A 27,522-nucleotide genomic window follows, 5' to 3' on the forward strand; every position below is an offset into this window, starting at 1 on the left:
AAAATATAATATTATAATCCACGACCACTAGTATTCAAATCATTTTACTCTAAAATTCTACCCGATATCACATTGTACTTTCAATTTGTTTTTTATCAACACCTTGAAATAACTAAATGGATTTTTTTAAATATAATGTTGTAATAAGAAACAAAAGTAGAATGCTATAATAAATATTATGTTTCTATCTTTTTTTTGCAATTAACCTCTCTAAAAATGAATCCAAAACAAATAAATATGGTAAGGAATACAAAACTTTATAACCATAACATTAAAATTAAAGGGAAAAAAACAAAATTGAATAGCGATCTGACACGAACAATAATCCCATCAAAATTTATGCCTTTATTTCCCTTTCCTCTTGGATTTCTTAGCATCAGAGGAAGGTAACAACGGGAGTTGTTTTGATTTCATTTTAACAGACTTGAGCAGCATTGACATCTCGTGTTTATCTTTCTTTGAATCAATTTTATCATCCACTTTTGAAGCCTTAATTTCTTCACATGACTCATTATTATGATCTCCCTCCTCCTTTCTCTCCACATCACCTTTATGTTGCTTGTGTGCAACTTGACGCACATAAGCCGCACTCCTGTAACACCAGTTATAGCATAAGGGGCAGTTTCGTAAAAAACTAAAACTTTTCAAAATATATATTTTTTTAAGTAAAAATGTACCTTTTGAATTGAGGATCCGTGGGGTCCAATGCGTAATCGGGTCGGGTAAAAAGAGATGAAAACCGTGGATCCTCATAATCAACGGTGGGTATCTTCTCCTCATCCATACCTTCTTTTTTCCCTTTTTGCCCTTTACTCTTTTTCCGTTTCAAATTATACCCTTTAACATTTCCATCATCATCACCAAGTAGTAATTCAAGTTCTTCTTTACTCGCTTCACCTTCTTTATCCAAATTTTTACCTTTTTTATCTTTTTTATTATCGGCATCTCCGGCGAAAAAGTCGCCGGATTCCTCCACGGGTTCCCGGCCGGAATCATCACTGTCATCGGAATCCATGGCTTTGCTTTTTCGAGCTTTCTTTTTTTCTTTTTGCTTGCGGAGATGAGCCTCCCAAACGGTTTCGGATTTTTTGTCTTTTCTCTCGAGGATTTTTTTGCTCAGATCTTCTAATCCGGTGTTGAAAGTGACCTCCATTTCCATTCCGGTGTCGTCTTTGTCGGAATCGGAATCAGAACCGGATTGGAGTAGAGCACGATATCTGTCTGTTTTTTGTCTCTTTCCGTGGTTTTTATTGTTTTCATCTTCTTCTTCTGATTCGGATTCACTTTCACTTGAAGCAATGAATTCCTTTAATTGTTCTTCATCCTTAACATACTCCGATTCCTTCATAGTATTATGAATCATTAATTACAAATCATCTTAAAAAAATGAAATGGGGAAATTACATTTTCACCCCTGTGGTTAGTTGATTTTTACAGATATCGTATTTTTTGTTCCTGAAAAGTATTTTTCTCGTGTTTTTCATCCTAGAGTGATTGAACTTAACGGTTGGACTTTAAGTTAATGTAAAATGACGAATATGCCCTCGTCTTTCGTCCCCTTCATCTTTATGTTCCAAGTATGGGCTCAGCTAATTTCTTTGTTTTGATTGTAGTAATGACTATGATTTTGAATTTTGTTTTTTTAATGTAAAATGACGAATATGCCCTCATCTCTCAAAAAACCTGAAATCAAATGTGTAGTTAAAACTTTTAACTTCACATTTGATTTCAAAATCCAGGGTTTCTTGAACATAACACAAAGATGAAGGCTGAGAGATAAAGAACATGAGGGCATATTTGTCATTTTACAATTAAGTTAAGCGGCTCAGGGACAAAAAATGTTACTTTTCAGGGTAAAAAAAAAGGGACCATTTCTATAAATATCAACTAACCATATGGCCAAAAAATGCAATAAACTCAAAAAGAAAATATAAAATTAAACAGATTTTACAGACCTTATCAACATTAATTTTCCTTTTAAGCTTCTTGGAACGTTGGGGTTCATTCTCATCCCAAGTAAGATCAATTTTACTTTGTTGCAATGCTCGAGTTTGAAAATCTACACCTTCATAATTTGCTGGAGCCTGAAACAAAAAAGCATTTGGGAATGAATTGGGAGCATTAAAACTAAAAGATTATCAAATTTCATTTATGTGTGTATTATATACAGCATCTTACTTTCATTTCTTTCTATTACAAAATTCTACTTTCAATTTTTTTCACATCTCCAATGGGGACTTTTTCAATTTTTTTTAATAAGCAATCAATCGCATTCGAGTGATCAATATACTTTCGTGTTTTTATATTTTATCCCTCGTCTTCTTATAATATATTTCATTTTACCCCTTAATTATATTTTAGTTTTAACTATTATTTATTTAATTATTAGTTATTTATTTGTATCAAGTATTTAATGACACGTTATTTATGAGATATAGAGTTATAACGGTTATATAATATTTTAAACTTTTTTTTATAACTATGACGTATTGATTTATTTGTATTTTACGTTTATAAACTAAAAACCCGGTATAATTATTTCTATTTTCGTTTGTTTTGGCATTCAATGTCTATAAAACATGTTGTGTGTTTAAAAAACTGACTTTGGATTTAAAAATCAAACAAACAAGAACCCAAAACTATTCACTGTATTGATTTAAAAACACTAAACAATATCCAAATGATAACAAAAAAAAAAAAAAAAAAAAAAAAGATAGTTTGGCAAATTCAAGAAGCCACTCTCTGGGAATGAAATACCAGATTTCTCACAAAAGATGATGATCCACTCTCCTAACCCACTACACTCTTATACTATCTGACATGACAAACTCTATTAGTAAAAATACCTAATTTACCCCTCCACTAAAAGATGCTCTTTCTACTTGCTTGTATCTCCTTTATTGCTCCTATAGAATAAGTGAGAGTGAGTAGAGGTGTAGCAGATTGATTATTTCTAATCAAAAAAAGAAAAAAAGGTATTTGAAAAGGCTAACCATTTGAGAGGTCATTTAATTAGAGGTTAAAGTTAATGGAAAGATAAGGTGACAATAATTTGAAGTCATAGTATAACTTTACCATTGGAGAAGCTCTTAGGGAATTATACTTACAAAAATCTATCAAATTACATAACTACAATTGAGTATATTTTCAAAGTACAACACAATGGTGTAATAGGATTATAGGATTAAAGGAAGAAATGACAATACCTCGGTTGCAACATCACGTGGAGGATGTTTAAACTCCATAGAATCAGGTATAAACCTCAAATCCAACATATTTGATGACCTTTCAAACTCAATTCCATCACAAGTTCTATAAATGTAATCAGCTGTAGCAACTGAATCGCATACCACCACTGCAAAATAGTACCTGATAAAAAAAAAATTAAAAAAAAAGTTGAGAGGGTGTTCCTTCTGTCCAAATATAGCATCCTACTTTCACTTTTTCTACAATTTAAAAGTCTATGTAACTATAGAAGTGAATAATGCTATGATTGAGTAGGTTTCTATAAATGCAATGCTCTAATATGAAGAAATTTATTAGAAGAAATGAAAGTAGGATGTTATGACAAACATATCAATGAAAGTATGATGAATTGATGATACTTCTTGCATTTAACTCTTTTCTAAAGCTTTGAACAACCAAGATTTGATTACCTTAATCTACTTAGTTCATAAGCACGCAACTTGTCATTGTCTATCTCATTGTCATCATCACTGTTGTCACTATTACTTTTCCCATCATCATCATCAAATAAACCAACTGGACCCCGCACTGCCTCCTCTTCCATACGCTTGAGTCCAAACTCAGATGGGTATACAGAAACAGACAAAATCTGCCCTGTTTTTGGCAGAAATGAGCTTAACACAACGTACAAGTCAACTGCCTACAAAAGAAGAAAAAAAAGTGCAATGTTTAGGGACTACATAACTAATAGATACAAGTCTAAAATAACATAATAGTAAATAAATAATGAAGTAGTCAAATTCGAGATCTTAGCAAAATACATGCACAAAATTGACCATATCGAAAGATTATATAGAGGAAATCAATGGAGATCATCGAGAGACTAAACCATATCTACATATATGAAGTGATAAACAGTTCTGAGAAAAGCCATAATCATTTACTTGTTAATGTAAATTCAATAGTGTTCTGTATTGATAGACTGAAAGTATAATCCACATTGATGTCTGAAAACCAATTACTTATAATTCTACACTTCTACCAAAAAGTTTTATCTTTACTCTCATCATTAGTATGTCACATGTAGAATTGTAGATTAATGTAGTTTGTCTTCAAAATTGCAAAGTGGTGTGCTTTTTGTGCGAGCTGAGTAAACTTTAACAAATAACCAATTATACCAAGTTTCTTGTCTCTGTGGCACCCTAGTGCCTTTGCATAAACATTCAACAGTTCTTGATTTAGCACAAAGTGAAAGCAAAAGAAGAAAGAATCCCACTCACCTGAACTTGATTCCAATCCAAATTAACAATAGCGAGCCTGTGAGTTTCTTTGTCAATTTCAGGTACATTCTCCTCCAGCTATTCCAAAATTTCAATAGAAACCACAACAGAAAATTAGTATAATCATTTTTTGGAACAATGATCGCATAGAATATTATAAATAGAATTTACCTGCAAACCAGTAGTTTCCTCCTCTAGATAACCTTCATCGTCTTCATCCGTATCCGTTGTAGTATCATCATCCATTAAATCCTCTTCACCTTCTTCTTCCTCATCCTCTTCCTCTTCTTCTTCTCCCGAGGATTCCGTTTCCAATTCCGGCACTGATTTGGATTTAGACGATGTTTGCTTAACTGCCTTCAAATTTTCGGCGTCATCACTCTCAGATTCCTCCTTCTCTTCATCGCTTTCCACGTCGTCATCGTCATCCGATTCCTCAGGTTGTTTTTTCTGTTTCTTTTCTTCAGCATCCATTCGATAATAGTGTTTAAGAGCACTTTGAGATGAATCTCCATCTTGTTTAGCTCTGCCTCGCTTATCTACACGAGCAGAGGAAGTAGAGAAGTTCTTATCAGTGAACATACGACTAAAACGCGAATCAATCGCCACCTTTGTTTTGTGCTTCGGCACATCCTGAAACCTAGGATCCTTCTGCGACAGAGCAAACCTGTCGTCTGTGATTGCTTTGTTGCCGCCGCCGAACACGCGGCTTCCGGCGACTTCTACATCCTTGTTAGCATCTGGATTTTTATTTGCCCCATTTTTGTTCTTGCTTTTGCTTTTGGAACCCATTGAAATCGTTCAGTAGACAAAACAGAGAGGAGTGGGAGGAGGTTTATGGCCAGCAAAATAAAACATAAACCCTAGATACTAACGGGTCAAGATACTGAGATGAAAACGGGTTACAATTCAAGTCGAGTGGATTTGGATCGAACCGATTTATTTTGAAAAGAAAATAAATGGTCCAGTTTCTCAAAATCTGAAATTTAGTTCATATGATTTAAAATCGTCATAGATGGTCTCTTTGTTTTAAAAACTTTTGATGATTGATCCTTATTGCTAACTCTGTTAAGTTCTGTCCGTTAGCTAAAAGATATTTTCGTCATTTCACCACCACAGGAACCATTTATGATGTTTTCTTGTATATTTTTTTTAAAAAGAAAAAATTAAATATGGAAAAGCTCTCTCTCTCTCTCTCTCTCTCTCTCTCTCTCTCTCTCTCTCTCTCTCTCTCTCTCTCTCTCTCTCTCTCTCTCTCTCTCGAGATCTGAAAAAGCTTTAACAGGTTATAATACGCTACAACCTAAACTTGTTCTTGCTTACAAAAAATTAGAATTTTGAGTTCTTGAATTCAGATTTTGTATTTGTATGTGTTCATGTTCCATATTTTTTGTATGTGTTATTGTAATTTTGTTTATGTTCCAAATCCATTTCTTTGATGCTTCGGTTTTCGAAAATTCGATTTGGAGATAAAACTACAACATGTATGTGTTCTTGTAATCTAAGAATCAAAAATCAATCAATACACTCCATCTCTCTCATACATACAACATTAAGAACACAGTGGAATTGATGATTTCATGAACAAAAACATTTCTATGTGTGTGTTTTCTAACCCGATTCCAGCAACATAAAACATTTTTTAGAACTTAAGAGCCCAAAAAATCTGCAGATCAATGAACAAATTTGAAGCAGAAAACACTAACTGAAGAATGAAGACGAAAACCCTAATTGAAGAAGAAGCCATCATCGATATCTGAACATCTCTTTACGACGAATCAAGAAGAATAACAAAATCGGAAGCAACAACAGGGGCAGATCGATGGTGGTTGAGGAATCACAATGAAGGGGAGCCCATTTTTTCAACAATCCTCTTGGCCTCTTCGAACTCGTCTCTGGTAGCAATTGAACCGAAAAAAGGAAACAATAGCAAGAGTCGACCAATGGAGAGCACCATCGATGCTATATTTGACTAAAAAAAGAAGAACAACGAAAACGACAGTAAGTAAGCGTTTCGTGGGATTTCTCAGCAGCCGTAGGAGGGTGGCTGGAATGGAGGCAACAACCCACTTCCTTTTGTTTCATTTTTCCGGTGAGTCAAGGAAGAAAGAGGGAGGGGAGAATCGGGAATAGAAACTACTAAAGGTGTTTGGGTGGTGCTTCGACAAGAGGAGAGTGAGAATTTGTGAAATCGTTGTTTCCTCATTCCTTTCTATGACCGAAGGTCAAAACGAGAGAGAGAGAGAGAGAGAGAGAGAGAGAGAGAGAGAGATGAGGATTATATTTATTTATTTTTTAAAATATAAGAAAACATCATAAATGGTTCCTGTGGTTGTGAAATGACAAAAATGTCCTTCAGCTAACGGACATAACTTAACGGAGTTAGCAATAAGGATCAATCGTCAAAAGCTCTGAAAACACATGGACCATCTATGACGTTTTTAAACCACGGGGACTAAACTTCAGATTTTGGAAAACCACAGGGACCATTTATGATGTTTTTTCTTTTGAAAATAAGATAGCCATTTACAAATGGGTTATGAAACAATCAAAATAAATAAATATTCATTGTTAAAAACGGATTCTATAGGGTAATGAGAAAACAAATATATAAAAAATTATATTATATATGTTTCTACAATTCTAAATAGTAAATACATGACAAATATGTAAGGAAAAAATGAAAAAATTAGTGTGTCAGAGCAGAAAAATCTTTAAAATATACAAAATAGTTTTGAAACTATAATTTTCTAAATATGAATTAGTAAAAGTATATTTGTAAAAAATGATATAACAAAAAGTTGTAAAATAATACTTTTCTTAAAAAAAAAAACTAAGTTTAAAAAAAAGCATATAAAAACAAAGTTGAAAATAAAAGTTTAGAAAAAATAATAAAAGAAAGTACACCAAATTTATATAAAATAATGAAATAATAATAATATTTGGGATTAAATTATTATTAAAAAAAAAAAAGTTGCATGTACTGAACTTGGGTTAGATTGTTGGGTATGAGTCGCACCTATATCCATGCACAAGGCTGCCACATCATCATTTTTATCTCCACGCATCTAAAGGGGATAGTGTTCATTTTATTGAAACGGCGTTGAGGAAAAAGAAAAACAGAAAAACAAATGAATGAAGAAAGAAAAACGGGCATTAAGGGGTGTTACGTTGGCCACGAGAAGCAACGAGAAACCAAGGAGGAGCGGTGTTGGTGGCGTTATCCTAGCGTTAATGTGCCTCCGTGTAGGCAAAAACACCCATTAACGAGCTCATACCTTGCGTCCCTACGTGTTTCGGACAGACAAATGAGTTAACCTGGATCAGATTTGTAACTCGCAAACAAAAATAAGGGAGAGAAGAGTCAAGAAATTGATCGAATGACAAAGGAAGAATGCCTTAACCAGTAAGTTATTTTGTAACACTCATATAATTCAAGCCAATTTAAAACATTTTAACCCATTCAAAAACCATTAAGTTATACAACTTGTTTTCAAAATAGTTTAAACATCAAAGTATCCTCATAACCAAATCACAAAATCATGAAATATGAGGAGCGGTACGATCACGCCTTTGCCTTACCGCGATCTCCTGATGTACCTGAAACAATAAACTGAAACTGTAAGCCCGAAAGCTTAGTGAGTTTCCCCCAAAATATCAACCACATACAACCATAATCATATCATATCATATCATATCATATCATATCACAATACATAACAGCCATGCCTCTCAAGTCTACAGTGTGACTGGTCCGCCCTCAACAGGCCTTCAGTCCACCTGGTCCACTCTCTGAGTCTAGAGTATGACTGGATCGCTCGCACCGGGCCCTCAGTCTATCTGGATCTATCCCGAGCCTTCGGTATAACTGGACCGCCATACGGGCCTACAATCTATTCGGACCGCTCGTAGGGTATGTTGGCCTTCAGCACAAAGCAGGACCGCCTCAACCCAAACATCAAACAAATAACCATGTGCACATATAATAGGTAATCACATAACAGTCCATAGACAAACAAATCGATCTAGCATATCATAAATCATAGCAACATCCTAACCAAGATACCGACCTAACCGATCACTAACATAGTATCATCCTATATACCGGGATACCGACCTAAACCATGTCACTAACATAATATTGTCCTAATTACCAGAACGCCGATCTAAACATATCAGTAAGCACATCAAACAGTACACGTACAAATAGCAGATATAACTATCGCACAGATCATCGATCATAGTACTCTCTCATAACCAAAACACCGACCTAACCAGGTCACTAACATACCAATCCTAACGGATCATAAGAGCATGACAACATACTGTCTATCCAGATATCGATCTAACATATCATAACCAAATGTAGCATACTGTAACCATGATAACACTAAAAGGGCCGACCTTGGTGCCTTAGACCCTATTGATATATTGAGGATAGCTTACCTTGCAATTGCCGAACCGAAGCATGAAAGCACTGGCCCGAAGCACTGCTCCAAACTCCAACACCTTATGCCATCAATAGACCATGACATAAATATTCAAAATACATAACACCCCTGAAGGTCAAACAGGTCAAAGTCAAAGTCCTTGCCAAAGTCAACCTTCCTAATTGACTCTACTCGCCGAGTCAACCCGTCGACTCGTCGAGTTCTTATACTCAGAAAACTCCCATAACACGACTCAACCCGCCGAGTTGGCCCAAGACTCGTCGAGTTCACCGATCTCTGAATTTCATCATGTCCAACTCACTGAGTCGCCAATCGACTCATTGGTCCGAAGTTTAACCACAAGAGATTGGGGTTCTGCAACCTGACTCGCCGAGTCCAAGAACAGACTCGCCGAGTTGTTCTTCCAACTCGTCGAGTCCATGCCCATCTTCATATGACTCGTTGAGTCCCTTCAGTCCTTCATCCATACAGAGGCTTTTCGAGCCATGCAGGGGCTCCAAACTGTAGATCCACTCTTCTAGGGCATAACCCCTACGTAAAGTTGCAAACTTTACGTGAAACCAAGGAGTTAAAGGTCTGAATCACTCTACGACTTGGTTTTTAGACAAAGGGGCTTCACCAACAACTCATTGACTGGTGCTTTATGACATTCTGGACCAACTCAAGTCTATATTTGAAGTAGCAACCTCAGATCTAAACTCCAAACTCGAAATAGGTCTCAAACATACCCAAAATGGCCCCAAATCTCTCTCATGAATAGATCTAGATGCAAAAGAGTGAAGGTAACAGATTATTACCTCCAAGATGTGCCCAAACTAAAGTAGATTCTGGATACACACCACTCCCTTGATGCAAGCCCTTTTTGATCTTCAAGTTTCTTCCACAAAAGACAACTTCCAAAGCTTCAATCTCCCTCCAAAGGCCTCACACACACGAGCTTAGGGTTTTCTAGTTCTCAAGGGAAATAAGGAGGCTGAGAGAAGGACATAAAATCCTTTAAATAGGGTGCAACCCTCGAGATTAGGGTTTTCTCATTCCATCACCAACTCGTCGAGTACAACTTCCGACTCGGCTAGTTGGTAACTTAACTCACGATCAAATCCCGCTCTGACTTGACGAGTAGCATACCTACTCGTCGAGTAGCTTAATTTACACTTTAAGCCCTTCACTCATATTTCTGGAATTTGGGATGTTACATATTTTTAAATATCATCACAGAAAAGTCTTATACATTAGTTAAAATTATTAAAATAGATAAAAATTATTGTTTCTCTATAATATCCTAAAACATTAGTTAAAATTATTAAAATAAATTATATTGTTTCTGTATAATATCCTAAAAATTTATAGTTTATATACATCAATGGCCTTGGCCTAAGACTAATCGGAGTAGACAATGTTCACTCCCGTTTTTATGACCTAGAAACCAAAAAACAGCTGAAAATGTCGTTACCATGGTTGCCCCCCCCCCCCCCCCAACATGGCGTTTTTTAGCATTATGTGGTTTCCCGTATTCACGGTAACGAGTGACAACGGGGCGTTCGTCTCATTTTCTTCCTCTGTTTTCTCCACCTCAACGTAGTTGCTCCATTTCTTCCTCCTTGTCAGTGGTGAGGCTACGTTGCTCCAAAGGGTGTCCATGGACACCCCTTGTTTTGGAATTCTTTTTTGTTGATTATATGGTAGATCCGAGATAGACACATGTGGCATCACAAACTGGACACCTGTGGCAACTTGCAAACAAAAACAAAGAGAAAAATTCTAACAATCCATGGGTTTTTTAAAGAGAATTTCTAAGAGTGTGATTTTTATGATTAAAAAGGTTAGAAGGTATTTAACAAAAATAAATATTTCTATAGATATCATAATCAATTTATAATAATTCCAAACTTGTAAAATATAAGATAATTGAGAAGATAATCTCTAACAGGATGAAAAAAGTTAAAACCCTAAATAAAATTTTTTTTCGCTTTTTTGCGTGACCGGGTCTTTGCTGAACCTTTCTACTTCCTTTGTTGTCACCCACTCGGCTTCACGAGTCATCAACATCAGCCTTCGTGTCTTTTAGTTGTTGTGCTGAAGCATTCTCCGCCCCGATTTCTTTGTCAACACCACATCTGTGCTCAACATCATCCTACCGCTTGGTAGTTGGTACCCACCAAAGAGCTTCTAGCCCAGCGGTATCCGGTGTTGTCCTCCCTCTTTTAAGTTGAGGGTTCAAGTCCCGTCGTGGACATAAATGAATTTAAGGTGTAATTTAGCAGAATGTTAGATTTGTCGTTCCAAAAAAAAAGTTGGTATCCATCTCCTACACCTTATGAGTTCTTCCGTTTTATTGGATCGACAATAGCTTCCTCTGGTATCTCCTGTGTATTTTATTTTGAGGTCTTATTTCACACTTTCATTTACTCTTTCTTCTAGTATTTAGTCCTTTAATTGCTTACCCCTAAAATAAATCAATTGTTGCTACACATAAGTAAAATAAATCAATAGTTGTATTACCTATCACTCAAAGTCTAGAAACCAAAATATAGTGTAGCATTTTTCGTAATTAACCAGACATATATATTAGGAAGCAAACAAAAATTTCAACTTATGATCAATTATCAAATGTTATGTTATTTGATTTTGGAATTTAGTTATTTAGCTTAAAGTGAAATAGATTGACTAAAATTTTTGAAATAGTTTCAAATGTATATTTGTTTATTGATTTAGTTTGTATATGGTGTTAGCTATTTATAATCTTGTTAATTTTGTACAGTAAAGATGCGTAGTAATTAGGAATATCTACTTGTAATACATTTACTAGAATATATTAAATTTTGTTTCATCATTGTTATATTATATTTGTATTAAGTTGAATTATTGAGAACTCTACCCAATCACCAAAACTTTATAAGTTGTTTATTTTGACACATCATTCAATTTGGATATACTTGAGTTTGAATCATGTATTCGTCACTGCTCCTTATCAACCCCCGTTTCCTTCAAGTAGATGATGATCTGGCAGCACAACATCCATCAACGGTTGTGCCCATACCTAAGCAACTATGAAAGAGTTTGAGGAAGGCAATTAGGCTTTGGACATTTTGGCTCAATGTAGTGAAATAACAACAATCTAACACCATTTTGTTGGGAAGAGACGAATTAAATAGCCCAAAAGTTTTATTAAATGGAATTTAAATTAGTGAAAAATAAATTACTAGCTATTTTTTTAAAATAAAAAACACATCTTCAAACATATATTGATAAAATTTTGTATCATTATTATAAGGTTTTGGAAGTGGAAAAAGAAATACAGCATTCATATTTATAAACTCACTTTTTTTAAATACAACAGTGATATTTACGTTTTTTTTTTTTTTTTTTCTTTTTCTAAACTGCGATTGGCCTAAAAGAATGTATTAAGATCACATGTAGTGGTCTTTGGATTGGATGTAAATATGACTTGATTTTCCATATACTTTTTTTTTTTTTTTTTTTTAATAAATTTATTTATTTATTATCTTAGTGCATGTAAAAAAGTTACTTTTTAACAACTTTTTTGCGACATTATAGGAAATTCCTATTACATAGTGATTATTGAACCAATAACGCGTGATTTCATTTATGGTGTCTTTTCAATATAGAAAAATAAACGCTGCGTTAATTTTTTTAGTATGGAAAATGAAACCTAGGGTAATTTTATTATGTGTTCATCGGTGCATTCAGGTTAATATATATGTAAATATAAGATTTCAGTTAAAGATGTTAAATGATGATTAAAAGTCTCAACCGTTCAAAAAAATCATAAAAAGTCTCAAGTACGAAAGTAAGTTTATCAACTCCAAGAAATATTGATATCTTAAACGTAAAATATAAAAACCATTTGAATTTATACAACCATAATTTTACCCAATTTTTTCTTTTCTTGATTACAAAAATGTATTTCATGCCTAAAAGTTAGATGCTTTAAAAACATCATAAATTAAATAAAAATAAAAAACCATTAATAGACTGTAAAGTTCATGCAAAAAGTTTGAAAACAAAAGGCTCCAATCAAGAATAGTTAGCCCCTTTCCTAGACGTGAAATCTCCACATACAAAACAATTTACAACTTTGTCTGCATGCAATACAAGGGTCATCAAAGTACTAAGTTGGATGATATAAATTCATCTCTGGAAAAATAATCATTAAATCCATAGATGTGTTGTCATTTATTCGACAGCCTCTTACATTTGAATCGTCTTTTTCGTAAAAAATTCATGCATTATTAATTTACTATTTTTTTTAATTCTAATAATATATATAAGAAAAATAACGTGTATATGAAGATCTTGTGTTGGATTTGTTAAATTAAAATAGTTAAGTGCGTATTTAGATCTACAAATAGCCCATTAATTATAAACACCATGTAACTTGATTGAAAGTAGTGCTTCGATCCATGGCTTCCATGTTTATCTCACTTCTCATTTTCTCATTCTTCTTCTTTCTTGGAACTCCATTAAGCTCTAACTACTACCAGAATACATGTCCAAATGTAGAATCAATCATCAAGAAAGTTGTATCCGATGCCACAAGGAATGACAAAACAGCCCCGGCTGGACTCCTTCGAATGCACTTCCACGACTGTTTCATAAGGGTATGCATAAACTAACAACCATTCCTTATTTAATTTGGAAGCATCATATATACATACTTACATGCATCTTTTAGATGATATATGTTGTGTTTACGGGATTTTCGTGGTGTATTGAAGGGATGTGATGGTTCCGTGCTTTTGAATTCAAAGGGTAAGAACACCGCCGAAAAAGACGGACCCCCGAATGTTTCTCTACATGCATTTTATGTCATTGATAAAGCGAAGAAAGCGGTTGAGTCTGTGTGTCCTAGTGTTGTTTCGTGTGCTGATATCTTAGCATTAGCCGCAAGAGATGCAGTTGTGTTGGTAAGCTTAAAAAACTATTTTGTATCTAAGGTCTCATACTGTGTTTGACATTTATTAGACGTCTGGAGTGAGACTTTAATGTGACCGAAACCGATGTCAATAGATTCAAAAAGGTGAGAACCATGGGACAGAGTTTAGCTTTTGAACTGTACTCTGTGCAAAAAACATGAATATCCTCTTGATACTCATCATTGAAAAAACATTACATATTCAATTAGACATTGTTTGGAATGTATAAGTTAGCTTATTGCAATTTAGTGTTTAGCGATATCAATAAAAATAGCTTATAAACTAACTTTCTAAAAATCTATTTGAGTTAAGCTCATGGGCTTTTTGGCTTTTTCCACAAGTTTTCCAAATGTACCATTACATGTTAGATTTAATTATACATCTAATTAAATATCATTTTGTGTCATAATACATATTTTCATCTAGTTTATTAGTTAGTTTATATCAAATGCTATTTCTTTCTGTTTTTATCGTTTAGCTATGAACTACCATGTAGCTTATAGGCAAAAATTAGTTTTTCAGCTAAAAAGTATATATTTAGTAAGTCGGTCAAATAGAGCTTTAATGTGCACAAGAGAAAGTGTGTTTCTATGTTTGGAGTTATTGTAATGTAGGCTGGAGGACCATCTTGGGATGTACCTAAAGGAAGAAAAGATGGAAGAATATCTAAGGCTAGTGATACCAGCCAACTACCAGCACCTACCTTTAACATATCTCAACTTCAACAAAGTTTCTCTCAAAGAGGTCTTTCTTTGGAAGATCTAGCAGCACTTTCAGGTATTTTAACTTCAAGGGTTAAATGCATAATTATGCGATGACGTTTCATCATTTTGTTGGTTTATGCAAAGGCTGGCTTTATACGATATATGCAAGGGCATTTCATTAAGGATAAAAGGATGGATGCACTAGCTTTACCGGTTGAAACATGGCTCCAATTGTATAAATTTGGTAGAATAATCAAATATTATGGCATAAATTGGTAGAAATCTCAGACATTGTTGTATAAATTGCTAAAATGGTGTTTAATTCATTTTTTTTTTACTAAAAGCTAAGCTAAACCGAAAAAATGATTTGTAGCAAAAAAAAACCCGTCATATTTCAGTTTTTTTTTTTTTTATTTCTAGATTATACAAAATCGGTTTTTGATTTTTTAAATTTCAAGTTTTTGGGGTTCGTTTTGCATCTATATATTTAGGATAGCTATTTATGACAAATGTTTAATAAATACTAATATTAAATAAATAAATGAATTAATAATAACATATACCTAACGTTTCGGTTTAATAAATAACAAAAACCATACCAATAGTTTTCAAAATAATATGGTTTTTCTGTTTTTCGTCTAAAACCAATTTATTACATAAACTAAGAAAAAATTTAATTGTTAATAAAACAAATGTCAAGTTAACCCTAATTTACATTCCTTAGGTGGACATACACTTGGGTTCTCTCATTGTTCATCATTCAACAACAGAATCCATAACTTCAACTCCACACTTGACATCGATCCTTCGCTCCAACCTTCATTTGCTTCAAGTTTAAGACGATTTTGCACAACCAAAAACAATGTAAATAATGCAGGAGTCGCAATGGATCCTTCATCTACTTCTTTTGATAACACATACTATAAACTGATATTCCAACACAAAGTTCTATTTTCATCGGATAATGCTTTGCTCAGCACCCCTAAGACCAAAAATTTGGTATCCAACTTTGCAAGCTCAAAGGATGCGTTTTTTAAAGCATTTGTAAAGTCTATGATCAAGATGAGTAGCTTCAATGGTGGCCAGGAAATTAGGAAGAATTGTAGGTTTGTAAACTAAGTGTTTTCCCTATTTATGATGTATATAAAGTATTATAGGGCTCTTGGATTGTATTTAGAAACATATGTAAACTATATGCAAGTTATAGCAAGTATGCTATGTAATTTAGCCAAAATTCTAAAAGAAAATTGTGTTCGTAAATGCTACCTAAGGGCAACCATAATACATTGAACTTCATAAAGTTCAATAGATTACCACATCATCATTCTACATTCCATAAAACTTTATCATTTTTTTCATGCAATGTCTTCAACTCTACAAAGTACAACTAGACTTGTCATCTTATTCAACTCTACCATGGAACTCTTCATTATGGATGCTCTAAGTTCCACTTCTTTGTTTTGTTGAGGTAACCCGTAACCCAATGTTTTTTTAAGAGGTATAATATTAATTATTTACTTTCATTTAATTTATCATTGTGAGATTTTTTGTTGTTTTTTCATTATTATAAAATTTATAATATTTTGTTGATGTAGCATTAATGTGAGTACATGATCCGAGTAATTTATTAAAATAAACTTTGTATAACCTGTTTACAACACGCTTAATTAATGTAACATCGTGATTTTTCACCCAAAAATTTTCTTTTATTTTAACCAATTATTATCAGAAAATCATTAAGTCTTATAAAAACATCACCAATAGTTAATTTGAAAATCTTTAAAAAAAAAATAACCCATCAAAATCTATAGTGGTATAAACCTAAAAACACAAACACTAAAAGCAAGTGTAAATGAAACATCATAAGAAGTCTCAAACTGGTATCATCACTACTAATCAAAGGACTATAACTACCCATAAGAACCCAACCTCACCAGGCCATCAATAATCAAGCTACATGTACCAATGCAAAGCCACAACAACAGGCAAGAAACAAATGGCAGCATCAACACAGTGATTCAATCTCAAACATATAAGCATGGAAATAAAGCATACACATATGTCATGTTATGTCATGCAACACATCAATCTATGCAATATTCATCGATAACTATTAATATACACATTAATACATACATTCTTTCATCATAGTAATTATTAATTTATTTGCTTCACTATAATTACTATTTACTATTAGTGTCCCTCGCTAAACTAGGGTCTATTGCATCACTAAAACATCCCCAAATAAAGACCCTATTCACTACTAACGTGACCTGGCGACCCACTACACCAAATTGGGCGCGACTCCCACACATAACACCGTCCCTCGTTCTCTGCCTTCGCTACTCCGACTTTACATGCACAGGCACAATGCGTTGTCATTATAGGGTGGTATCTAGTACCTCCACGAGTACACCTACACCCAAACATGATGTTTGTACATGGATTCCAAGATCACCAACATCACTCCAATCCCAGTATACCCATGTACACCACGATCATGCCTCGAAATGGTCAGGTAGAAAACCATCTGACACCGTCTTAGCTTAAGCTCTTTTCCTTTAACGATATCCTTCCACCGTGATATCTTGTAAGGGCACGTACCTAAGTTAGGTTACTACCCTTTAACCCTACTATGTGCATTTCCCCTTTTATTTAACTAATTAGATAATTAAATAATTTTTCTTTCACATGGGTAAAACACACACCTCACCAAGTATCATTATGTAATCATGCAAGTGAATTATTATTATAATTAATTCATGGCCTACTACATCTTCCAAACACACATCCAATGTATATCAATACAAATATACTTAACAACATGTGATAGCATATGATGAGATACACCTTTCAATCAAACAACATCTAGCATGCATATCATAGTTTCATTTAAAGGTGACAAAACAGAAAATATAGCATGCGTAACATCATAATATAACCACACAAAAGTCCCCACGTCTAGCATGGACCTAGCCCTCTCAATTTGCACCAAATGTTTAATTTAAGAACGCTAGCATACAAGGTTTCCTAAATTCAATTGCATTCATAAATAACTTTACATATCTAGGTTATATTGTCACACCCCCAAACCAGAACGGCAGAAACGTCTGGGGGCGGATGACTTCATGTACAGTATCATAACGATTGAATATGAATGAAACATAGCAACCAAACATCATACATTACAATATACCAATATTCATTGTCTTACAAATTGTACTTGTTTATCAGTTACACAAAAAATAACATAAAGCATGGTTGCTCAAAAGGTAGTAAAATAATCCCGATCCAAGGCTCGATGTAACGCCCGTGTTTCTAGGCTAGACATTAATGATGATGTAACATTCTAGGTTAACCTTTGTAAATCGTTGTGAAATAATTAAAAAAATGTATTATTTTGAGTGTTATGTGTTTTATGCTTAATTGTGTAACTTAAATGAATTAAGAACAAGAATAAGCATAATAATAAAATATTAGATAAGCCCGATATCTATGAAGGAAGTTGTAGTGGTCGTGGCAAGGTTTCCGAATATATAAAGAATTTCGAAATCCGAGTTATAACGAAGAAATTATGACCTGTCGAAGTTTCGCGACAGAACCAGTACGACACTGCGTGACGTAAATAGTGAATTTACGTAAGAGCAATATTTAGCCTTAGTGATCTAAACAAAATTCGTAGAATACGTTAAACCGAGAGCGTGCATAAAAAGAACGTCTAAATCTGACTTCGTATGAGGAAGTTATGATTTTTCGAAGTTTCAACTTAGCGGTATGCAGCCCAAAGTTTTAATATGAGATCGAGTGGTTTCTATCCGAAACAATCTAAATGAGAATCAAAGATCTCGTCGATAGTAGTCCAACGGTAAAAAGACAGACGAAAACGGACGTCAGATGAAGGAGTTGTGAATTCCTAACAATGTTTTCCTGTCCCGGCCTACTAAAAATAATATAATCAAAATTAGCCGATGGAGTCTAAATGAGAGTTGTAGAGCATAATCTCACCTATGCGTGCATATAAAGAACGTCGAAAACGGAGCTCGTATGCGAAAGATATGAATTTCTGAAATTCGAGGCACGAACCCCGACACTGTGTCAGAGTTCACGACGTGAACTCAGAGATGACGTCTCCTGGAGCCTGACAAACCCAAGTTGCGATGACGCACCTGATGAAGACTGAACTCACGACGTGAATATTTGAGATTCACGACATGAATCCAAAAAATCATCCCTATAAATAGAAATCGAAGGGGCAGCCGATTTTGGTTGCTACTTTCTTACTCTCTCACTCCCGATACCCTCTCTAGCTGTCTTGAAGCACCCTCAAAGCCTCGATATCATCCCGACACCCGAAGCAAGTCCCGAAGCACCGAAGATCCCGAGAAGAAAAGAGTTTTTGAGCCGAAGCTCTGCCCGCGAGAATCCCGGTGTGTGAAGATATCCCGGTTTCACCAAAGAATGCTGCTTTAAGAGCCGCAGTGATGTCCGATAATTTTCTTATCAAGTGAGTGTGTAGTTGCTTTCTTCAAATACATAGATATGAATTATTCTCTATAAAATACGTGTTATGTGTTTGTATATTATCTGTTATCTGGAATGATTATTGACTGGATATATTATACAGGTTTTAAGGATGTATAAGTATGTATGTGTATATATATATATATATATATATATATATATATATATATATATATATGTTATCTACAAAACTGTTGGGTATAACATGGGTAGATAATTGATGTGTGATGAAATAAATTGATGAGAGACCTCGATGTTGTTGTTGATCTAGTCATCTAGCGGAGTATAGATGACGACCACAGACTCTTTCTAGACTGTCCAGTGGAACACTGGCAGGTTTGTTCACCGGTGTACTCTATCCCCCTCATGGTTGCCTTTATGACATCTATTGTTGAGGAAACCCCTTTGCAGTAATGTCCATCCCGATGAAAATCCTTAGACTAGGTCCCTTGTGATAGTTGTTGTTTTAGGGACGTAAAGTGAGGATAATGAGAATGGGTAATTGGGTTATTGTTGGTTGGTGAAATTAAATATAATTATTTATTGTGGGTTGAAAACCCTATATGCTCACCAGGCTCCCAAGCCTGACCCACTCAGTTTTATTTGTAATTACAAGTAGTGGTGCGAGAGCATAAGTTGGACAACTTGTGAAGATATTTTGTTTATAGGCCAGTAGTTGTATATAACTGTTGTAAGGCTTATAATGTGTCGTTTATGCTTTTGGTCTGTATAGGAACATGACATCCCGAGTTTTGTTATATATGAAAATACATTTCTTTAAAGAAATGCTTTGATAAATTTTATCTTATCATATTTTGTTTTGGGAACAAATTCCACAACTCTTTTAATCAAAGGATTACTTTGAAATAATTTTAAAAGCATAAATTAAATCGGTCTTTTCTGGCCGTGATTTTGGGGATGTCACAGTTGGGAGCATTAGTTTAAGCGAACTAGGAATTTGTAGGATTTCTAGACTAAAACTTAGAATGCTAAGTGAAGATTGTCTGTTATATTTAAGACACGAGCACTAGTTTATTTTAGGAAAGTTGCCTAAAATGCTTTTATGTGCTAAATGCAATATGTTTGCTATATATGATATTAATTGTTCAGATCTAAGGTTTGTTGCCAACTGGATTTGAAAACCTTATGTGTTTAGGATTCTAAGCGTAGGATTACGGTATTAGAACTAGCATGTAAACGTTTCAGAGTGTTATGGACGATTTAAATATCTATCGTGAATGAGGATCTAAATTCACCTTATTCGGTGTATAGATCAAGAGTGGCAAGAACAAGAAGCGGAGTTGGAAACGTGAACGAAAACAAGAATCAACCACCTGTAATCGAGCAAATAGCTGTTGTAGCAACAGCACCTGAGCCAATGACAATGGTTGGTGTACAATTGATGATTCAGACGATGTTGGATCGTCAGATGGAAGAAACTAGATGTCTGCTTTAGCAGAATCGCGAAGAACCTTCGATGCCGATTGTATAGCTCGAATTAAGTGAAGGGCAGTCGGAAGGAGGAAACTTCAGTAGGATTATTGGTCAAGCCAACCCACCGTTGGTTAGAAATAACAACCCGGATGGAGGAAATGATGGACGAGGATGCAAGTACAAAGATTTCATGGCATCCAAACCACCATGTTTATCCGGAAGCGCTACACCGGTAGAAGTTATAAACTGGATCTCCGAAATGGAGACAATGTTTAAAAGTTGCGAATACAGCAACAGGCAGAAGACCGCTCGTGCGATCCCTCTGTTAAAATCTGGAGTATTGAGTTGGTGGAAGCTATTAGTCGACTCGATGCCCAAGGAAGAATCTAGAAAGATGTATTGGGAAGACTTTGTGGAACAACTGAAACTGCAATACTGCTCAAAGCAGGACCTTCTGGAAATCAATAATGAGTTTCAGAATTTGAAGAAGGGAAAAATGAGCGTTACTGAATACGCTGCAAGTTTCACAGAAAAGATGAAGCTTATCCCATACCTAGTTCCAACAGAACTCTCAAAGGTCAACAAGTTTGCCCGTGGATTACCAGCGGACTTTGGTCCAATGGTTAAGCAAGCAACCACATTGAAAGCCGCCATCTGGGCTGCTAAGAATGTTGAGACTCAGATCAGGGAGAAGGGTCTGGAGAGGTCAGAGGTTGATGAGAAGAGGAAGTTCAATGGACCTTCAGGGTCCAACAAGAAAAATAAGTTCTCGAAATCCGGTTCGAGAGGAGGTAGAGGAGGCGAAGCGAAATGGTGCGACAAATGCAAGAAGAAGCATCATGGGAAATGTGACAGGGAAGCCACATGCTTCAAATGTGGAAAGCCAGGACACTATGCCAATGAATGCACCCTTACCAAGAAAGTCTGCTATGGGTTTGGTGAGGATGGGCACATCTCGAGGGATTGTCCGAAAAGAAGGAGGCAGCAAAACCCAACATTCCACCAAAGCTGAAGGCGAGAGCCTTTCAGATGACACTGGAAGTTGCTAAAGAAGAAGCTGATCTAGCTTCAGGTACCTTTCTCGTAAACGAATTTCCTGCCCAAATTTTGTTTGACTTAGGAGCCAACTACTCCTTTATTTCGCATGAATTTGGTAGAAAACTTGATTTGCCTTTTGATAGACTAGATAATGCTTTATTAGTCGAAGTTGCTAGTGGCAAGTTTATACCTGTTAGCCATCGTATGAAAAACATCTTGATTGATTTAAATGGGAATAAGTTCCACGAGGAATTATTGCCTATTGAGTTAAATGGTTTCAACATCATGCTGGTAATGGATTGGCTTAGCGCCAATGATGCCGAAATACTGTGCAAGAAGAAGATTGTAAAAATAAACTCGTCGGGGAAAGAGTCATTTATGGTGTATGGGGACAAACGCAGAGTAAATTATGGGATTATTTCTCTAGTGAAATCCAGAAAGTGTTTGGCCAAAGGATGTACATCCTATTTGGCATTCGTGATTGATGCAAAGAAGGAGAAAAAGGAGATGCAGAGCATTCCTGTGGTGTGTGATTATCCAGAAGTATTTCCTGAAGATCTTCCTGGATTACCGCCTGATCGACAAGTAGAATTCCGTATTGACTTATTACCAGGAACGACGCCAATAGCAAAAGCACCTTACCGACTAGCGCCAACGGAGATGAAGGAGTTGATGATGCAACTTCAGGAGTTATTGGAAAAAGGTTTCATTAGACCTAGTTCATCATCCTGGGGAGCTCCGATGTTATTCGTAAAGAAAAAGGACGAAAGTATGAGGATGTGCATTGATTACAGAGAGCTGAATAAGGCAACGATAAAGAATAGATATCCATTGCCAAGGATCGATGACCTGTTCGATCAGCTACAAGGTTCAAGCTATTTCTCGAAGATCGATCTTAGGTCAGGATATCATCAACTGAAGGTGAGAGAGCAGGATATCGAGAAGACTGCATTCAAAACACGATATGGACACTACGAGTTTTTGGTTATATCGTCTGGACTAACCAATGCTCCAACAACATTCATGGATTTAATGAACAGGGTTTGTAATCCATTCCTTGATGAATATATGATAGTGTTCATAGATGACATTCTGATTTACTCAAAAAGCCAAGAGGAGCATGGCAGACACTTGCGAGAAGTGTTGGAAGTCTTGAAGAAGGAGAAGTTGTATGCTAAGTTCTCCAAATGTGATTTTTGGATTCGAGAAGTCCAATTATTGGTTCACGTGGTCAACCAAGAAGGGATAATGGTTGATCCAGCAAAGATTGAAGCTATGATGAAGTGGGAACAACCGAAAAGTCCCACGGAGATCCGAAGCTTTTTGGGATTAGCTGGATATTACCGAAGGTTTATCCAAGGCTTTTCTTCGATCGCTACTCCATTAATAACTTTGACTCACAAAGGAGCTACTTATGCTTGGAGTGATAAACACAAAGAAGCATTCGAGTTGCTAAAGTAGAAGCTATGTGAAGCACCGATTCTTTCTCTACCCGATGGATTTGAAGACTTCGCTGTCTATAGCGATGCATCTGGTGTTGGATTGGTTTGTGTGTTGACCCAAAGAGAAAAGGTGATAGCATATGCATCTCGACAGCTGAAAGAGCATGAAAAGAACTACCCCACTCATGATTTGGAGTTGGTAGCGGTAGTATTTGCTCTAAAGATATGGAGGCATTACCTCTATGGAACGAGGTGCAAACTTTTCACTGATCATAAGAGTCTCCAATATCTCTTTAATTAGAAGGAATTAAATCTGAGGCAACGACGCTGGCTAGAGTTACTCAAGGACTACGACTGTGAGATACTTTACCACCCCGGTAAGCAAATGTTGTCGCTGATGCTCTCAGTCGGAAAGTCAATCTTGAAAGAAAAAGGCCAAGAGAGTTGAGAATAGAAGTCGTCTCGATAATTGTGGAGAGTATAAAGAAAGCTCAAGAAGAAGCTTCAGAGAAGAATGACCGAAAGGAGGAACGTTTGGGCAAAACGTTAGTGTTCGATATAAATAGTCATGGACTGAAGGTACTCCAAGATTGGATTTGGATACCTAAGTCATGAGGAGTAAGAGATCTTCTGATGGAAGAAGCTTAAAAAACCATGTACTCAATTCATCCTGGTAGCACTAAAATGTATAGGGACCTAAAACCCTATTACTGGTGGCCGACGATGAAGCTCGATATTGCAAAGTATGTGGCCGAGTGTGTGACATGTGCGAGAGTTAAGGCACAACATCAGAAACCATATGAGAGTTTAGAACCTTTATCTATACCGATGGGTAAGTGGGAACACATTGCCATGGATTTTGTCACTAAACTGCCCAAAACAAAGAATGGTCACGACATGATTTTGGTGGTCGTTGATCGCTTCACCAAGAGTGCGCACTTCATAGCAGCCAATGAGAAATGGTCTATGGATAAGCTTGCGAATTCTTACGTGAAGGAAATTGTGAGGCCTCACGGTGTTCCGTTAACGATTGTATCAGACCGTGACAGCCGTTTGACCTCAAGGTTTTGGAGAAGTCTACAAGAGGAATTAGGTACCAAGTTGTGTTTGAGTACAGATTACCATCTACAGACTGATGGGAAGAGCGAACGAATGATACAAACACTTGAAGATATGCTGAGAGCATGTACCCTGGAATTCCAAGGTAAATGGGATGAACATTTACCTTTGGTAGAATTTTCCTACAATAATAGTTTCCACTCGAGCATAAAGATGGCACCTTATCAAGCTTTGTGCGGACATAAGTGTCGTACGCCGTCTTGTTGGCTTGAGGCTGGGGAAAAGCAGTTTATGGGGCCTGAGATAGTCCATCAAACTACTGAAAAGTTGAAAATAATTAGGGAGAGAATGTTAGCAGCTCAGGATCGTCAAAAGAGCTATGCTGACAACAAGCGAAAACCGATGACTTTTGAAGTTGTGGATTCAGTTTTGCTTAAAGTCTCACCATGGAAGGGACTTATAAGGTTTGGAAAAAGGGGAAAGTTAAGTCCAAGGTTTATTGGACCATTTAAAGTTCTTCAGAAGATTGGGAACCAAGCTTACAAGCTCGAATTACCCGAAGAACTGAATGGAATTCATAACACTTTCCATGTGTGTTATTTGAGGAAGTTCACGGGAGAAGTTCCCGATATAATTCCAATTTCTGTGTTAAGAATTGATGAGAACAAAAGGTTAACTAAAGAACCAAAGGCAATCGTTGACCGAAAGACTAAGAAGTTACAACGCAAGATGGTTGAATTAGTGCTTGTCCGTTGGAAACATACGAATGGGCCAAATCTCACCTGGGAAACGAAGAGTAACATGATGTGTCGCTATCCGCATTTGTTTGTTGATGTGTGACTCCGGGGACGAAATCATCCTAAGGGGGAGAGAATTGTAACACCCGTGTTTCTAGGCTAGGCATTAATGATGATGTAATAGTCTAGGTTAACCTTTGTAAACCATTGTGCAATAATAAAAAAATGTATTATTTTGAGTGTTGTGTGTTTTATGCTTAATTGTGTAACTTAAATGAATTAAGAACAACAATAAGCGTAATAATAGAATATTAGATAAGCCTGATATCTATGAAGGAAGTTGTAGTGTTCGTGGAAAGGTTTTCGAATATATAAAGAATGCCGAAATCCGAGTTATAACGAAGAAGCTATGATCTATCGAAGTTTCGCGACAGAACCGGTACGACACTGCGTCACATAAATAGTGAATTTACGATGAAAATCCCTTTGCAGTAATGTCTATCCCGATGAAAATCCTTAGACTAGGTCCCTTGTGATAGTTGTTGTTTTAGGGACGTAAAGTGAGGATAACGGGAATGGGTAATCGGGTTATTGTTGGTTGGTGAGATTAAATATAATTATTTATTGTGGGTTGAAAACCCTATATGCTCACCAGGCTCCCAAGCCTGACCCACTCAGTTTTATTTGTAATTACAAGTAGTGGCGTGAGAACATAAGTTGGACAACTTGTGAAGATATTTTGTTTATAGGCCAGTAGTTGTATATAACTGTTGTAAGACTTATAATGTGTCATTTATGCTTTTGGTCTGTATCGGAACATGATATCCCGAGTTTTGTTATATATGAAAATACATTTCTTTAATGAAATGCTTTGATAAATTTTATCTTATCATATTTTGTTTTAGGAACAAATTCCGCAACTCTTTTAATCAAAGGGTTACTCTGAAATTATTTTAAAAGAATAAATTAAATCGGTCTTTTCTGGCCGTGATTTTGGGGATGTCACACTCGAGTACCTGTTCACGGAGTCCCTGAGAATACAAGTCGTTTTGAAAAGCGTCAACATAGAATGTTGGTGAGTTCATAAGCATGTTTGTAGGAAAAACTCTGTAATATCTTTTCTTATAATAAGTGTAAAACTTCAGAAAATCCAATATTTTCTATAAAAAGTAGTTTGTGAGTTTCGTTCCAAAACCATGTATAATTACATGCATGTCCTTTATTATCCGTTTTTTGTGGTTGAAAAGAGTGTATCCCCCAGAAAATCCTATATTTTCTGTATAGAAAGGTGTTGTGGTCTTAAAACCCTAAGACCCGAGTGGTGAAATGAGTTTACAAAGTATACGAAACATAGTTTGGTATTTTGTAAAAACTAGTAGAGTTTAAATCCTTTGTAAATCCAAATAATGTTGTTACTTTCTATGCGTCTTTTTCCTTGTAGAGTAAAAATGAATGTGTTCAAAAAATACAATATTTTTTTAATAGCGAACTGTAGTCTTAAACCCTAAGAACATTATGAAAATGAATAGTATACCGACATTTTCATATATAGTTTCATTTCTTTTAATAAAACTAACGAAGTAAAGCTTCCCGTAAACCAAAATTGTATTGTTAATCCCTATGTGAGTCGCTATAACCATGCTTGATATGATTGATATTCATGTCATGACGTTCTTTAGGCGTCGTTTTGGTAAGATATTTGTCACCCTAGACTGGCCTAGTCTAGCTGTAGCGAACAACTCAAGTGTGGGATGTCAACCCCGTATAGATCTATACACAAACTGTCGTTCTCCCTCCAGGAGACTCTGGTTATAACTAACAGGACTTGCATTGTACGCTAGGTAGGTACGACTAAAGGAGAGTATCACAAGAGCCTTAACAGATTTACATAAACTATGACTTCTCTTTCTTGTAAAACGACTTAACTGTATCTAGTGTAATTAAAAATACTTATATAATCAAGTATAATAGTTCATGAAATTATCATGTCTAGGTGTTTTCAAAAGGTTACAACCTTTAAAACTTTCATCTAACCACAAGTATAATCACTTTTCGTAAGTTAAAACAATTTTCTGGTTTTTGGCTTTTTCTGTCCCTGTTTTTAGAAAAATTATAGAAAACTCTTCGTAAGTTGAAATTTGGATCTGTAAGTCTGAGAGTTTGGAAATTGATTCTACTTTGTTCACAATTTTCCCATGATTTTTAATGGCCTCAAACCAGTGTGAAATTGTTAATCTTCACAGACTGGTCCAAGATTATCCCTGAAATGATAGACAGTTTTGTAAAAGTCGCCAAAAATTGTAGAAAAATCGTATGAATGTGTGAGAGTAGTCATTTGAAAGGTATAAACCTGAAATTTTTTCATGTAAAACAGTTTTGAAAAATATTACATTTAAGGTGGTCAAAACATTTCGTGAATGACATATAACTTTTCTATGGAAGGCTGGAAATTAAGTTTATGTTATACATGTTTGAACACAAGACTTGTTTATGTTATTTTTGGAGTGGATGGGCCCATATCTACTGTTTTCAAACAATATATGTGTTAACAACCCTTATTTCATGATTTTTATGAAGATATATATGATAAACTTCATGTTCAAGTAAAAACCCATAAGTTAAACATACAACACAATGGTTAATGCAATTACCCAATGGTTAACTGAAACTTTGACTTGTATTCCCCCCCCCCCCCCCCCAAAGAGTATGAAAACATGAAAAATGGTGGGGTAT

At 35.4% G+C, this 27,522-nt stretch overlaps 2 protein-coding genes across 2 annotated transcripts; one reads left to right on the forward strand and one right to left on the reverse strand.

Moving 5' to 3' along the window:
- Nucleotides 1-145: 145 nt before the first annotated feature.
- On the reverse strand, nucleotides 146-5,318 carry LOC145043611 (pre-rRNA-processing ESF1-like protein). Its single transcript, XM_078992314.1, has 7 exons — nucleotides 4,638-5,318; nucleotides 4,467-4,544; nucleotides 3,657-3,886; nucleotides 3,207-3,369; nucleotides 1,956-2,084; nucleotides 678-1,342; nucleotides 146-592 (listed from the first exon to the last, which is right to left on the reverse strand). The coding sequence occupies exons 1-7, from the start codon at nucleotides 5,256-5,258 to the stop codon at nucleotides 346-348; spliced, it is 2,133 nt and encodes a 710-aa protein (XP_078848440.1). The 5' UTR covers nucleotides 5,259-5,318; the 3' UTR covers nucleotides 146-345.
- A 7,905-nt stretch (nucleotides 5,319-13,223) lies between these two features.
- On the forward strand, nucleotides 13,224-15,833 carry LOC145043613 (peroxidase 64-like). Its single transcript, XM_078992317.1, has 4 exons — nucleotides 13,224-13,539; nucleotides 13,657-13,845; nucleotides 14,469-14,631; nucleotides 15,283-15,833. The coding sequence occupies exons 1-4, from the start codon at nucleotides 13,342-13,344 to the stop codon at nucleotides 15,675-15,677; spliced, it is 945 nt and encodes a 314-aa protein (XP_078848443.1). The 5' UTR covers nucleotides 13,224-13,341; the 3' UTR covers nucleotides 15,678-15,833.
- Nucleotides 15,834-27,522: the final 11,689 nt, after the last annotated feature.

Source organism: Lactuca saligna, chromosome 4 (assembly GCF_052625555.1).
Source record: "Lactuca saligna cultivar CGN05327 chromosome 4, ASM5262555v1, whole genome shotgun sequence".
Taxonomy (NCBI): Eukaryota; Viridiplantae; Streptophyta; class Magnoliopsida; order Asterales; family Asteraceae; genus Lactuca; species Lactuca saligna.